We start from the raw sequence: 15,231 nt of genomic DNA on the forward strand, positions 1-15,231 counted from the left end.
CATTGGGTACTATGCGGTAGTGTATTTATACAGCAAAAAATAAAATGGAGACAATACAAAATGGTCAGTTTCTCAGATTTGAGTCATATTATGTTTTTGTTGTCACATCAGTGATATTTAAAAAAAAAAAAAAATACAAATGTATGAATGTAATTTCCGATTATGAGACTCCTTTTGCCAATTTCATGCTAATGTTAGACCTCCGAATAATTGCCTTTTAAACGGCATCTTCAATTTCCCCGATGCATACTGCGTACGTGCGCGGATCGACGGACGCGGCAAGCCGTGACGCCGGCGAGGGGTCCGCGCTCCCTCTCTGTCAACACAATCCAATTACAGTTGAGGAGGAAGGTCGATCACCAGGAACCGACGCAGTTACGCAAACATCTCTCGCATGAAAAACTAACGCCGTTACCGCCCCCAAGGCCGCTTCGCCACGAGCTCTGTCCCTGCGTATATTGCGACCGTCGGTCCGTTCGGTATTCATCTCCTGTTGTGCTCGTGTGGCTCAATAACGTCCATTTCCTGTTCTACATTTGTTATTATTATACATCTATACATTCGGTACTGTCCCATTTCCAATGCACACATACTGTACAATCCTGTGAATAACACCATTTTTTTCTTTTTGCCCCAACCTCCAACCTCTAGTTTGCGCCACCGTGACCCCATTCAAACTTACGGAGGGTCTACGAAAATAGCAACTTTCCCCTGCCAAAAGTCTTTTGTGCGCAGTAAATAACAATCCTTATTGTTGACTTGGTGCGTTTCCCCCCGTCGTATTACGGCGTGTGTATAACTTAACCTTCCCGTCAGGTCGTATGTACTGTTTTACGTTCATAATTCATGAAAATGATGCACATCAAAGGCAGATAAGAGCCTCTTTATATTAGAGGACAATGAAGGACTTTGGGAATTGCGTTCCTGTGACAAGTTCCTGCCGTTTACAATTGGGACCGACTTTCCTCATGATCTGCTTTCTTTGTCGGCTTACTCTCCATAGAATTAACACTCGTCTTTGCACGTGTGTGTGCTCATTTCCTGGAGGCGAGGCGCGGTGGTGACCTTCGAGGAAGGACACTGGCGCTCAGGATACGGCGTGCGCTGCCATTTTGTGTGTAACACAAAGAGGACCGTAGTACTCACTTTTGGAGCCATTCATCGGACAATGTGATTAGTATGGGACTTGTGGTTCGTAGTGTGTGTAATTGTTCAGGTGTCCCTAATCAAGTGTCCAGTGAGGGTCATAAATTTCAGTTTCAGGATGTTACGTAGTTGCTTCCTGATGTGAACCTTGTTCAACTTTTGGTCCTTCCACAGGACACCGCTCGCCACCTGCGTCCGTCCACGCTGCGAGCCATTTACGGCACAGACAAAGTTAAAAACGCCGTCCACTGCACGGACCTTCCCGAAGACGCCATCCTGGAGGTGGGTGTTAACTCACCGCGCTCAGTAGCCGTGCGAAATGGATGCAGCTCGACCGAGACACAAGGGAGAGCCTATGCCAATTTAACATTTTCGACAACGAAGTTGAGAATGAAGGTCCAGTGATAAAGGCAAAATGTTTGAGATCGGAAATCGAATATTTTGGAGCCCCCCCCCAAAAAATTGGTATCGTCGGGGCATCATTTTTAGAAAGTAGATCTTTTTGATGAAAAAAATTTGATTTAAAAAGTAATGAGAAAAGCCTAATGGAAAAAAAAAATGTGTATCTGAGGGGCTAAAAAATCCTATTTGAGCAAAATTAAACCCTTAGCGGAAAAGAGGCCAATATTTTACAGACAAAAACTCAAATAATTTCGGTGAAAATATTTATATATGACAGGGAAAAGAAATAAAGAACCAAAGCTAACATTTTTGAGTCTTTTGAGATTAAAGTCAAATTTTTGAGATAATGATTAAGATTTTTTAAATATAACTGAATATATTTGGGAAACAGATGGTATAATACACGAGCACAAGCAAAATTAATAAATGAGTCCAAAGGAAAATCAGCTTTTGAAGGCTGATTTTGTGGGTGCGGAATATATGAGTGTTCGTTATACTAGAGAAATTACGATACTTGAAAAGATGTCTGCTTCATATCCCCCATTCCTGTTGGTGCCATCTGTACACGACAACTTGGAAAAATGCTGCCTTTTACAGGCAGTGTTGAAAGGGACTATGTTACCCCCCCAGCCCATCCCACAGAAAGTCTCATGACCGCAACGTGGGCCCCGATCCCGCCCGCCTCAGATCTCTCACAGTATGACGGGAACAAGAATGACGGCGGGATTTGAAACAAAAGCTTTTGTTTAGAGGTGGAGGGGTGGAGCGATGGCGGGGGGGGGGGGGAGACATAATGCCTCCTTGTTAAACCATTTGCCACTTGAACCTGACGGTGCGGCCATTTTGTGGTCCACAGGTGCAATATTTCTTCAAGATCTTGGATGGCTGACTACAAAGAAAGTCACGACACATCAAGACTTTTATTTTTTTCCACACAGTTAAAATAGTGACCAGAAGACCCCTGGCAAGTGTTTGGATTAGTATCATTACTAGTACCCAACCGATTAATCGGCCGATATTAGCTCCTTTATATTCTGCCAAATTTTGAAAAAGATGCAGCGTGAATAGAATCCTTTTTTTTTTTTTTAGCGGGCGTGGTTTCACACATTCATCAGACACATCCACAGCACACTGAGAGCGAAGAAAATAGATTGATTTTGATACGTATTCAAATTTGGCCGGGTTGTTAACTACACACTCTCTTCTCTGTGGTATGCCAAATGCAGGAGACATTTATTTTCACTTGACAGGAACTTTGATGAAACATTACTGCTCAGATCAAGTATCAATGGTACCGATGTTGATTTGAGAATTTTAGTCCATAAAAATTTTGTACCAGAGGAATTGCTATGTTTCCAATGGATGATCTGATACTCTTGATTATTCTACTCATTCTAATCCCTCAAAGATAGATTCAACTTAAACAAGGTCTTGGACGGCTGATGGGGGGAAAAAAATGACAAACAGCACAGGACTTTTTTTGTTGTTGTTGTTTATTGTTTCAGCCAGATTAAATAAAGTGACCAGAAGACTCTTGACAAAGTGTTTTGATTATTTTCTTCTTTCTTTTTTTTTGACAACATGTAACGGGATACTGCATTAATACTTGTTTTTTGTTTTTTTAAATGTTTTCAACCAGCGACTACTTTGGTATCAGATTCAAAACATGACATTTCTGAGAGAGAAAAATAAAATGTACAACTGCATAAATATAAAATTCTTCCACCATGAACATGGCTAAAACATTCAACAGTATAGGACTCTGCTAGGAACTACTAAAAAAAAAAAAAAAAAAAAAAAAAAAACTACAAACGACAGAAGGGGGGTGGGATGATAAGCGTACAAACAATGGATCCTTCCTCGATGGTGTCCAGTACCGCGCTAGTATTTCAGTTAGTCGCACACACACACAGACAAACACGCGCGCAGGCACACGCACACAGAAGCGGACGAGACAAGATTTTACGACACAAACACGTCAGTAGTAGTAAGTAGTAGTAGTGGAGTTGCAGGTTCTGTTTTTTGTTTTTTCATAGACAGTATGGACGCGTCTCTATGGCTCCAAGAGGAGTAAAATTCATCATCATGTACAGCAGAATAAATATGATTTGATTTGCTTTGCTATTGCTACGCCACATCCTAAAACCCTGGACAGACACAAGAGAAGCCCGAGTGGGAATGAAGCGCGCACTTTTTTTTGTTGTTTTTTTTTCAAGTGGAATACGATCCTGTAGAGCAGTGATTCTCAACTGGTGGGGCAGCACCTTAAAGTGGGTTTGGCGGTGGAAAGGGAGTGGAAAATCGAAGACGTGCCCTTACTTTATGACGGTAACCGACATATGGCAGTGTAGGATTATAGAATCATTTCAAGCACGGGTTAAAAACAAATGTAGGTTAAGAAACTAAACGTTTACATTTTTTTTTTTTTTTTTTTTTTTTTTTTAAAACCAAGTAAAATTTTTATGAGAACAAAGTCACAGTTTTGAGGAAAAAGGGTCCTAATTTTTATGATAGTCTCATATTTTCAAGAAAAAAGCCCAGATTTTTGGAACAAAGTTGTAATGTTAACAGTCTCATATTCAAGTAAAAAAAAAAAAAAAAAAAACTCAAATTTTGTTGCCCTCAAGAGGGTTCTAACTCTGAAACCATATAAATGTATTATGGCCTTATTGAATTTATTACAAACAAAATAAATTGATGAATCACTTGTTTTTGAAATCAAGAGTAAAAGAGAATAATATCAATTATTCAATTCCTTTTGAAAAAGGAGTTTGGCAATAAAATAATGCTTGAAATGAGAGGTGCAATGATTAATCGATGAATCAACAACTAATCGATTATCAAATTAATCTATAATTAATTTGGATAGTTGATTAAACATTTAGATGGGTGATTTTTTGGGGGGACGTTACAGACCAAACCAGTGACTGAATCTTTGAAATAATGTCAGGTTTTTGAATCTTGGAATGGAAATCAAAACAAGATTTTTATGATCCGTTTCATCGATTGACAGATTAACTGATTATCATAATAATCGTTTGTGGCAGCGCTACTTGAAATATCTCAACGTCTTTAACGTGAGGACAATTTGCAATTTTGGCACGGATTCGAGCAAGAAATGTGAAGTTGACGTGTATAAAATTATGTGGCGGGCCAGATCTGGCCCCAAGGCCTGAAGTTTGACACCTGTGTCCGCGGACGGTGATTCCCACACCCGGTGGAAAATGATCCAATTTCACATCATTGGTCCAAAAATTAGGATTTATTTACTACAAATAATATTTGTTCATCTATCTATACCAGTGATGTAAAGTGACAGGCAGAACAATAACATGCTCTTCCAACATTTTGTGACTTTTTTTTTGTTTTGTGGTGTGCCAAGACTTTTTATTTTTACTTTTAATATTGTTAGCTTAATAGCATAATTGACCAAGTCATTCTTAACTAAAAAAAAAAAGTTATTATTTTACATCTGTGTAGATGCTCAGTCATCCAGTTTGTGGTAAAACCGCAAAAGTCGAATCAAGGCAACTGGACTGGTCTTCAATTTGTCGTCTTTTCTTGTTTTTGAAAACATAAAAAAATGACTTTTGCCATCATACTTTTAGGATAACAATATTTGCCTTGGCTTGATAAATTTGGAGGAAACTCTGAAGTCGGTAACACGAGTTGAGAACCGCTGCTGTATAGTGTGAATGCTTAAAAACTACTATAGTGGTGTTTTTTTTTTTTTTCTTTCTTCCTGATTTGACTTTTATCATCTCAGTTGGCTCTACATGTTTTTTTGGGAGAGTTGCTTGTCAAAAGAAAAAACAAAAAAAAACAAAAAAAAAAACCAAGGGGCGGGGTGATGAGTGCGCGCCGACTGACCGACCGACCGTGTAGAGGTCACGAGTTGATGGTGAACTTGACATCGAATCGTCCCTGATAGCGATCCTTGTCGCTGTACTGGATGTTGGTGCCGTACACCTTGCACTCGATGCGCACCTCCTGGCCCCGTGTCACGTTGGTGAACTGGATGGCCACCAGGGGCTGAAGGTAGTTGGCGTGCAGCAGCCGGCCGTAGTACGGGTAGTACTGCAGCGGGAAGGTGCCGTCGAAACCGAAGTAGTTGATCTCACCGATCTTGTCCACGTCCTCGTCACGCTGACAAACACACACGGGAGCGGCATGATTCTGAAGTCCTGGTTTTATAAAGTCCTTGAGCCCACTTACTGCGTTTTGCATTATGTTAGCTCCAAGCAGACGTTCATTAGATTCACTGATATGATTTTGGTTGACATTTTCAGTTTGAATATGCGTTTCATTTTCATGTTTTATGTGTCAGGTTTACAGCAAACTTTAACTGGGAGTGGCAAACACATTCGGAGAACGGCGCGAGCCAGCGTATTCCTTTCGTTTGACGTAAGTGATCTTTTAACAATAGTCTCTCAACTGGCGCTAAGGAATACTTGAAAAAGTGTTTTACTATGTTTAAAGCGCATGGGAGGAGTAAACTCTTACTCTTAGACAATGCGATTCTAAATTCGTGTGGTACGAGTCCTCGCTCTTGCGGTATGCCAAAGACTCACCGAATTAAATGTTCCAACCGTGCATAATGTTACAGCGGCTTCAACTTATTTTTCATTTAGTGCAGTACATTTGTTAGCAGTCATTTGAGTCTTGTTTACTGTAACTTAACTACGATACATTTGCATTTAATCAATTTGAAAAGTTTCTTTTCAATGTAACCAATTTGAAAGGTTTATTTTCAATCATTTAGGTCAAACTTGCATTGAATGTTTGTGTAATACCATTTAACTGAGACATTAAGGACTGAAAGCGGAAGTCAACCCAAACAGATTTTTTTCAAGAATATGTTCCCAGCAGGCCCACTAGTTGAAACACGGCATTCTGATTCATTTTGCGTTTGTGGAATATAAGTTAAGCAGCAAAATGCACTCGTTTTTAGCCATCTCTGGGGGCGGCCATTTTGTCTTCTGTCGACTGAAAATGACATCACGACTGCCCACAACGACCAATCACAGCTGACCTCTTTTTCTGAATCTGAGCCGTGATTGGTCACTGTGAGCAGTCGTGATGTCATCTTCAGTCGACAGAAGACAAAATGGCCGCCCCCAGAGATGGCTAAAAACGAGTGGATTAACACTTATTCCACAAACAATTCATCAGAATGCCCTGTTTCAACTAGTGGGCTTGCATAGAACATATTCTTGAAAAAAAGTATTTCTACTTTAAGTATTTCTAAGTATGTGAAAAAACGGATTTTTTTTTTCCGTTTGGTGGATTTTCATCATGGGTGGCTCTGGAACCCCTGGGGTTCACTGGAAACGTTACTCACCTTGTTCTTACAGAAAATGGGCACGGAGTTGGGCTGTAATCGGTCCTGAAAAGGCGCGGGCACGGCATCTGCGGTGGGAACCTGGAAGCGTACAAACGAGACATTTATTTGACGGAGACATAATTCTAACTAAGGCCAAGGTTTGAGAACATATGCCCCATATCTTTGATTCCGGCTGTGGCGAGGTGGTCACCCGAGCAGCCGTTTTGTGACGAGGTGCGCGTTACACGGGTGGTCATTTCGTGTGACCCCGCCTCACCTACCTTGGGCCTGAAATTGACGATCCTGTTCAGTTTGACGATGATGCACGGCCATCCTTTCTGGAAGCCGTAGGTGGCGTCGCTATTGCCCGAGCAGCCTTGCAACCAGGACCTCTTATATCTGCAGGCCTTGCGCTGCCCTTTGTCGTTCTCTATGGTGTCGCGGTCGCGGTACGGCTGGGGATTATCTGCGCGGCGACAGGTCAACACATTGATAACGCTTTCACTCCATTCGGTAACCGCAATGGTAATATATACGGACAACTTTATATCAGCGGCTGTATTTTTTTTTTGTTTTTCTTCGTTAATGAAGACAAAGTGACACGACCCCTCCCTCTCCAGTTGTAGGTGCAAGCAGGCAGTTTTCCCCTTGACAAAAAAAAAAAAAAAGTGCTTTTTGAGGAATTTTTCAGATTCGTCAGTTTGGTCGAGGAAGAACGTCCAAAACGCGGACGCAACGCTTGCAATGCAATATGACATTTACGAGAGCGCCACACCCATCAAAGTAGCGTCGCCCGCTACGAGAGTTGGCGTGTCTCCACCTAATGAAATAAATACCGTAGACGTGCCCCCCCCCCCCGGCCGATAACGTGGCTCACCGGCAAGGCCAGCTTCAGCTCGTTTCCGCTTTGACCTGACTTCACGAAGCGCAAAGCTCCACATTTTCAGAAAAATGTGTACTTTATCTTTTGTAACACATTTTGTTTTCATTGTATTTGTTTACTAAAGTAACACATTCTACATGTTGCTTTAAAAGTAAAATAGGTTGCACGCAATGGAGAAAGGTTATTTGCCCCCCCCCCCCCCCCAACATTTCACGATGAAACCTTTTACAGCTGTAACGTCAATAAACCGTTGCCGTGAAATCGCAATACTTTTTGGCTCGGGTTGATCAAACCATCAGAATTTGATATCGGCCATTGCCTACTAACAAAAAGGCAAAGCTAACAAGCCTTTTTGTTGAAAGACACTGCTTGATGCTAAAGAAGACTTAGGAAAAGGCTTTTGAGGTCAAAATAATCATTCATTTTCAAATGCAACCATGAAACGAACCCCGAGTGATGCTGACTCGGCGCACGGCTCCAAACATTTGTAGGGTGGGCATCGATTACTCTTCTTTTTTATACAATATATTCTATTTATCTAACTGGGAAGAGGGATGGTGGTGATTGTGTTGTGATTAGGAGTTTGTATCACATGTTGGTGCTTCACTGCTGTACTGAGATGAGGCCATCCCTTTTTTTTTTTTTTTTTTTTTTCTTTTGCATGAGTTGATGCTAAAAAACTTGCCTCCGCAGTCTTCGTATTTCATCAGGTCGGTTTGGCGATCGTCGTCGTAGAGCGCCAGGAAATTGTTAATGCTTGCCACGTACTTCTCGTACGACTTCGGGTCGCTCATGTTGAATGAGATCTCGGACTTTTCAGAGCGTGGTGTGTGTGACAAACCTGCAAGAAAGGCGGGGCAAACGTTCAAGTGGACATATGGCAAATTTACTTTTTTAATTGCTGGTATACAATTGGTGCCCTGGAGAGTCATCAAGTGTGAAATGACACGACTATGTTAATTTTCAACTCAAATCTAATTTACGTAATCCCACCCGCCGCTGACCATGATAGCTGTGATAGCTCGGGCCAAAAGCGGCAATTTTCAAACGAGAGACAAACTACTAATCATTGTTGTGTCAGAGGTAGACGCAAAGCAGAGATGCAGAGCATGAACAGATTTGCTTCCAGCCAAATAAGTTCTTTATTTAAAGCACAATTCCACAAGACGGGTAATTTACTCCAAAAAGATTGGCGCTTCAATGATCCGTGCCAGAGTGATAGCACTTAAGAATATATCAGGCCTTAATTTAACGTTCAAAAAGATCAATCGTTCTTATCATCTTCCCATCCGTAGCTATTTCCACTCTACTGTGTATCTGATTAGAGTGATATAGCGTATTTTCCCAGAAACTAGCATGATCAACAATATCATTGGGTGTTTTTTTATGCTGCTCTTTCGAAAGAGCATCTTAAATTGAGTGTAACCTTTTCGATAGTAAATAGGTTTTGTTCTCAAAATTGAACATTAGCATTGAAATGTAGAACAATAAATAAAATATCCAAGATTAGTAACAAATAAAACAGAGATACCGACGTACAGTCGAGTCAGCAATACCTCAACAGGCAATATACTGCCAATCAAATTTCCAGTTGGTTAAGAATAAGTGCCAAGTAACAACATTAATTTGGTCCAGTAACAACAAATGACATCATAACAAGAACCTGTTGTGCATTAACATTCGTACGCCTATCAAGAAGGCAACATTTGCGCTGTCATTGTGTCGACACGTAGTAACAGTGTTGATATTTGAGTTGAATTTGATCCCATTTGAAACATGGACACCTGCGGCAATAGCAATAATGTAACCACGCAGACGTTTCATAGATGTCTCGTTGGATCAACACTGAGTCTCAGGTATTGAACGTCACACTCTGGCCACTAGGCCTGTCATGATAATTATATTAACTTAAAGCTCGAGAAATAAAATGGACACAATAGTTTTTTTTGTTTTTTTTTCGGGACTCCATAAATGATCATTTAGATGCGCGTTTGTACACATTTGCTATCAGCTGTCAGTGACACTGATTCGTTTCCCTCTCCTGTCAGTCAACTTGCTCACCGCACACAAATACAGAGTTAATTAAGTGTGGGACAATTTTTGAAAACCATTTACCGTATTTTCTGGACTCTAAGCCGCACCTTTATATAAGCCGCACCCACCCTATTTACATTTTTTTTTAAATAAATAAATAAAAAAATAAAAAAAAACATAAGCCGCACCTTTATTTAAGCCGCACCTATCTATGTTGAAAAATGTTATATTTACTGCATTCACCGAACAATTTTGAACTGTAAATGTACAGAACAGATTGTTTCCTAACAGTGCCTTTTAACACGGCAGCAACTTTTCTCATTCAAATGGAACAAAACAAAGCAAAAATGAAAGTACTTATCTTAATTTCACTGCCCGCTGCCACTCAAAACCCACCCATTGTTATCCATGTCAGGGGGCGGCCATTTTGCCACGTGCCGTCAATTGAAAATAACATCACAGTTGGCCATGGCTCGTGCAATGACCATTCACGGCTCACCTGTTTTCTAAAGCTGGGTAAAATGGCCGCCCCCTGAAATGTATAAAAACGGGTTGATTTTGCTGATTTTCCACAAATGTTATGTTAATCAGAATGCCGTTTGGACTAGTGGGAGTGCATACAACGTGTTATTGTAAAGAAAATGTGGGGGTTGACTTCCACTTTAAGCACAAGTCGGGGACAGAACAGCCCTCCTCAAAACCGGATGATTTCAAGAGGGCTTTTCAGAAAGGGTGGAAATAGTGCCATCATTTTTGTTTCTGGGCTATTTTGAGCAGAGCATGTCCCAAACATTTTAAGACATCCAGGCACTGTTTTAAAAAAGAGGGGAAAAAGCTGCATGTGTCTCCCTTAAGTGTTCTCTGACAGCACTTCCACTTCCTGCTCTCTTTGCTATCAGACGGGAAACAGTAGTAGGAGCGCTGTGCAGATTTTACACACGTGTGTGGCTTGTGAGCGTCCCCTCCCGCCCCTTTCACCCGTGACTCCTTCACAGTGGAAAATTTTTGGCGTCGGTGTGAAGAAAAAAAAAAAAAAAAAAAAAAAAGAAAAGCGTTTCCTTTATCAGTCACATTGCTGTAAACCAAAGTCGACAGCCGCGCCGGCCGGGCTCGACAGTCGGGCAAACTAAAACCGCGAGGAGCTTCACAATGGCTTCTAAAAATACGGCCCAAACATGTGCTGCTGCTGCTGTTTCTGACTAAAAGCTTACGCATTACAGAGAGCATTTTGTCCCGCTAATCAACAAGCTTAGAGAGGCCTCGCGCCGCCGTGCCGCAACAACAAGCCCTCTCGGTGCGCATTTGCGAGCCGCAACACTTCCGCTCGCCTGAGGGGGAGCCGGCATCGACAGGTTTTCGTTGTGAGTGAAGGACAAAATGGCCGATGCTATCTGAGGTCAGAGAAATGCTGCCTGGGGGCACAGGGCCCTCTCAGCCATTTTGAGTCGCTCATACCTGGGGGGGCCACCCGATCCTGGTAGGTGGGCTTGTAGTTGCTCAAGGTGAGCAACATCACCTGAATGGTCCCCACGAAGATGGCCGCCAAGCATCCGTAGAAGATAACGTAGAACAAAAAGATTTTGACTGTGGGGAAAAAGAAAGAGGAGGATGACGGTCAATTTCGTTTATTTGTCGTGTCACACATGAAACGATCACATTTTGCGCCTTTACAACACTGGTATCAAACTCCAGATCCGGCCCGCGAAAACAAAGGATGTGCGTCGACTTCATGTTTCTTGCTAAAATATCACAATTGCAAATTGATTTCACTTTTTAAAATGTTGAGATATTGCAAGCCATTTTGTCACAATTCCCTTTTGAAATAAATGCAATAATATTTGGAAAAACTATTTTACTGGCCTCTGATTTCAAAACTACTTCATTCATTGATTCGTTGTTTTGTTTTGGGTTTTTTTTGCCTGTATGCCACTAAAAAGTTGCCAAGTGCGCCAAACGATGGACAGTGTGTTAAAAACACAATGTTCTGAGTCATCCAAAAACAAACAAAAAAAAGGCTATCGGCTCATGTTTTGATCCCATTCACAACCAAGGGCCCGCGCAAACTCGATTTCTCTCCCAAACAGCAGTAGAAACGGCGCACTCTGCGAGGGGTACATACAAAAGTGAATTTAGCGTGCTCAATGTGACTTATCAAACTTGATACAAATTGCGAATGGGTGACTTTGTATCTAAACAGCACATCAAAAAGTCAGGCGCAAACTAGCATGCAAAGCAGAGCCAGCCGAGCGCAGGCCAAATCAGATGTGGCTTGAAGCACTTTTCTGCTTGTATGAACATTTTTGAAATGCCAGAAACTTTGTTGCACCATATCGGCTATTCGGAGCCAGTCATAAGAAGGAGTTATGCCGTATCACCTATGACAAAACTCTGTTCCAACTCTGCATTGCCGCGTGCCTGGGACATTTCAGCGACAATTGGCGATGGTCTCTCCCAGAGCTGTTTTGCCAGTTTGAGGTCTTAAGTTTTAAACACATAAAGGTACAAAAGGGGGGGGGGGGGGTTCTTGTACATCCAATTGCCACGCACTTAGAATGAAATCAGACAAAACATGTCTTTCGTGCAGTTGCTGTCTTCCCTCATATAATCTGAGTGATTGATTTTTTTTTTTGTGTGTAACTCCGCTATGTTTGTCTTCCACTAACACTTCCAATTCCTTCACTTCAACTTCATTTTGCACTTGCGGCCCCCTTCCCAAATTTTTCAGTGTGAAAATGAGAGCAACCTAAAGCGCCAAAACACTTAAGAGTGTTAGAGCCAAGTTAGCGCCCCCTATTTGGGATTAGTAAATCAGATCCAAAGTCTCTGTTAAGTGTTCAAAACAATGTGAATGGTGAAGGTTTTATCTCCAGCCAATGGAGTTGGACAAAAGGTTGCCGCTACTTGGTCCATTAAAACAAAGTAATGGCGATCATCTCGTCTTTACTCTTCTTCAAAACAAAGTGCAGTGTAGTTCAAATAGATTTGATGACCTGTGGAGACATTCTTTTTTTTTTTTTAAAGACCCAACATTTATAATCCAATGTACTTGGTTTATTAACGCCAAGTGCCGGTACTCGTTCTCATCCTGATCACTTGGTGCTTTTCCATCTGAAGTCACTAACTGAACAGGGGATGTGTGGTCTTAAGAGGAATTACAGGTTTGGTCATCAATGGAAAAACTTGAGTTGTTGAAAGTAAAAACGACCGGTTCTTGTCTTCATTGCAAAGTGAGGAGCTGTTTGCCGACCAATAGAGAAGTTACGTTACGTTCAGAATCCGACAAGGGATGTAACTATATGGGCGCTATCACGATATCAAAATTGCCATTTCCGTCATCATTATGTTACGATATTAAAAGCAGCACAACATTCATTTTGGCCGACGTCAGCCGAGCACAGCATTGTGAACTACATAGATCATGATACTTCCCTCTCTAGGAATATTATTGAGAATTTAGATAAATTAATAAATAAGTAAATGTGATTTTAGTCTATGGCAACTGTGTCAGGCTGTCAGCATCAAATTGAGCAGAGTCATGTAGGTCTATTAGCTTGGGCTCTGCTCGCGTGGCTATCTCTAAATGCCTGCAACTAGCACCCTAAATTAGCAATTGAACATTATTTCGGTTTACTGAAACGAAGTAATAGGGCTGGGACGATACACTTTTGTCCCAATTCGATACGGATCCTGATACTTGGGTTGCGATCCGATATCTATTGCGATACTTAGGTATAATAAAAACTAGATTTTTTTTTTTTTTAAAACTGAGGCACGTGTTTCCAAAGTTTTAACTTAAGTGCCATTTGACATTTTTTAAAAGCTGAGGCACGTGTTTCCAAAGTTTTAACTTAAGTGCCATTTGACATTTATTCAAGTGTCACCATTGGAAAGTGCATAAACTGTTCCAGTCCCTGATGCACAAGAGTGCAATAAATAAAACCCCTTTGCAGCATTTACAAAGCTCACCTTTAAGGTTCTCAAATGTTCCAAAATTATGTCACAGAACGTGCAAAACATAAGGTATGGCAAGTGTCTGTACTTCATCAACGTATCGATACGTGGTATCGGCATATAATGTATCACGATACATCGTGATACGATATTTTTTCCCAGCCTACTAAGTTGAAGGGGTCAACTCGCTTTGATCGTAAACTAGCTTGATCGTCTTGGCGAGGTGTAGAAACACTGTGTGGTCTGAACAAAGGAAGCATGCCTTTGATATTTGTTAAAACGTGATATTTGAAAACATTCCGCTCATAATCCAAGGTTGTCCGCACTTTGGGTTTATTAAAACAAAGTACAGTCGCGGCAATCATTCCATCTTTCCTCAGTTTTCGGCGGTACGCTTTTAACCCAACCTACTGGAAAACACCGGCAATGAAGTTATGTTAAAAATGTGTAATATGACGATACAAGGTTCTCATTTAGAAATCAATGTGGCGATACATCAGGTTATATAATGGTCATCCGTGGTAAAGAACAGTCCCCAGGAAACAACTGTTTTAATTCAAGGACGCAATGTGAACACGAGAGGAGCGTTCGCAGGAGGGGGTGACCAGTCGTTGCATATAATTGTCAGCCTCATGATGAACTACAACCACAAAGGATCCCTTTCTCGTCTCGTGGAGAAAGCTTTGTGAGGGAACTATTGTGAGAGCGCCTCCTTTTCCACTCTTCTCCGGTTGCCAGAGAGGGGGGCCATTTAGGGAAGTACAGGATAAGTCACCGGTCATTCCAGACGAGCCCCGTTTCCCTCCCCCGCCGTGTAGCCCACCGCCACAACAGGTTTGGCAGAGAAACACGGCTCAACCGCCTCCAACACCAGTTTCAGCAAATGACACAAAACCGGGTGCACATTAGGACTGTGCAATTAATCCAAATGCAATTGCAATTACGATTACACTGCACGGTTAAAAAATCGGCATAATTGTAAAAAAAACGATTATTGATATGCATTTATATCCAACGCACTATGTTTGTTTACACGGGGAAATCATACGTGAATTTATGCATTTGTACCTTTTTAAAATAATAATAATAATAATTATAATAACTACATTTATAAATTGTGTTTGGTCCAAAAAGAACTATCATAATTATAGTGTTTCAAAGACATTTATTTGTCAAACGCCGGTCCTCGAGGGCCGCTCTCCTGCGTGTTTTTCATCTCTCCCTGCTGCAAAAAAAAAAAACGGATTCAAATGATCAGGATCACGATTGCTGATGAGTTTTTAAGACCTCATTCAATAACGCACTCACTATCGGAAAAACCATCCATCACGTTTGACGCCCAACACGAGCGTTTACACGTTCACACTGATATATCCTTGCCTAGGTTTCCCGTTGTCATGTCAGCATTCCCGAGGTGTCTTTCCGTTACCAGTTACAATGCGGGACCCCCGGGAACCGGTCTGAAGGTTCCAGCGTCGCTTCAGCCGACAGG

General features: G+C 41.4%; 2 protein-coding genes across 2 annotated transcripts in view; one reads left to right on the forward strand and one right to left on the reverse strand.

Annotated features, from left to right (window-relative positions):
* nme7 (NME/NM23 family member 7) overlaps positions 1-3,983 on the forward strand; it is a 17,305-nt gene extending 13,322 nt beyond the window's left edge. Inside the window, exons 11-12 of the mRNA XM_086046414.1 lie at positions 1,321-1,428; positions 2,405-3,983. Of these exons, the coding sequence (XP_085902540.1) occupies positions 1,321-1,428; positions 2,405-2,437 (141 nt within the window). The 3' untranslated portion in view covers positions 2,438-3,983. The remainder of the gene's footprint in view (positions 1-1,320; positions 1,429-2,404) is intronic.
* atp1b1a (ATPase Na+/K+ transporting subunit beta 1a) overlaps positions 3,083-15,231 on the reverse strand; it is a 15,809-nt gene continuing 3,660 nt past the window's right edge. Inside the window, exons 2-6 of the mRNA XM_086046415.1 lie at positions 11,244-11,372; positions 8,440-8,595; positions 7,153-7,337; positions 6,890-6,970; positions 3,083-5,694 (exon numbers count right to left, since the gene is read on the reverse strand). Of these exons, the coding sequence (XP_085902541.1) occupies positions 5,437-5,694; positions 6,890-6,970; positions 7,153-7,337; positions 8,440-8,595; positions 11,244-11,372 (809 nt within the window). The 3' untranslated portion in view covers positions 3,083-5,436. The remainder of the gene's footprint in view (positions 5,695-6,889; positions 6,971-7,152; positions 7,338-8,439; positions 8,596-11,243; positions 11,373-15,231) is intronic.

Source organism: Filicampus tigris, chromosome 12, assembly GCF_054856515.1.
Source record: "Filicampus tigris isolate MCC_2025a chromosome 12, RoL_Ftig_1.0, whole genome shotgun sequence".
In the NCBI taxonomy this organism is placed as follows: domain Eukaryota; kingdom Metazoa; phylum Chordata; class Actinopteri; order Syngnathiformes; family Syngnathidae; genus Filicampus; species Filicampus tigris.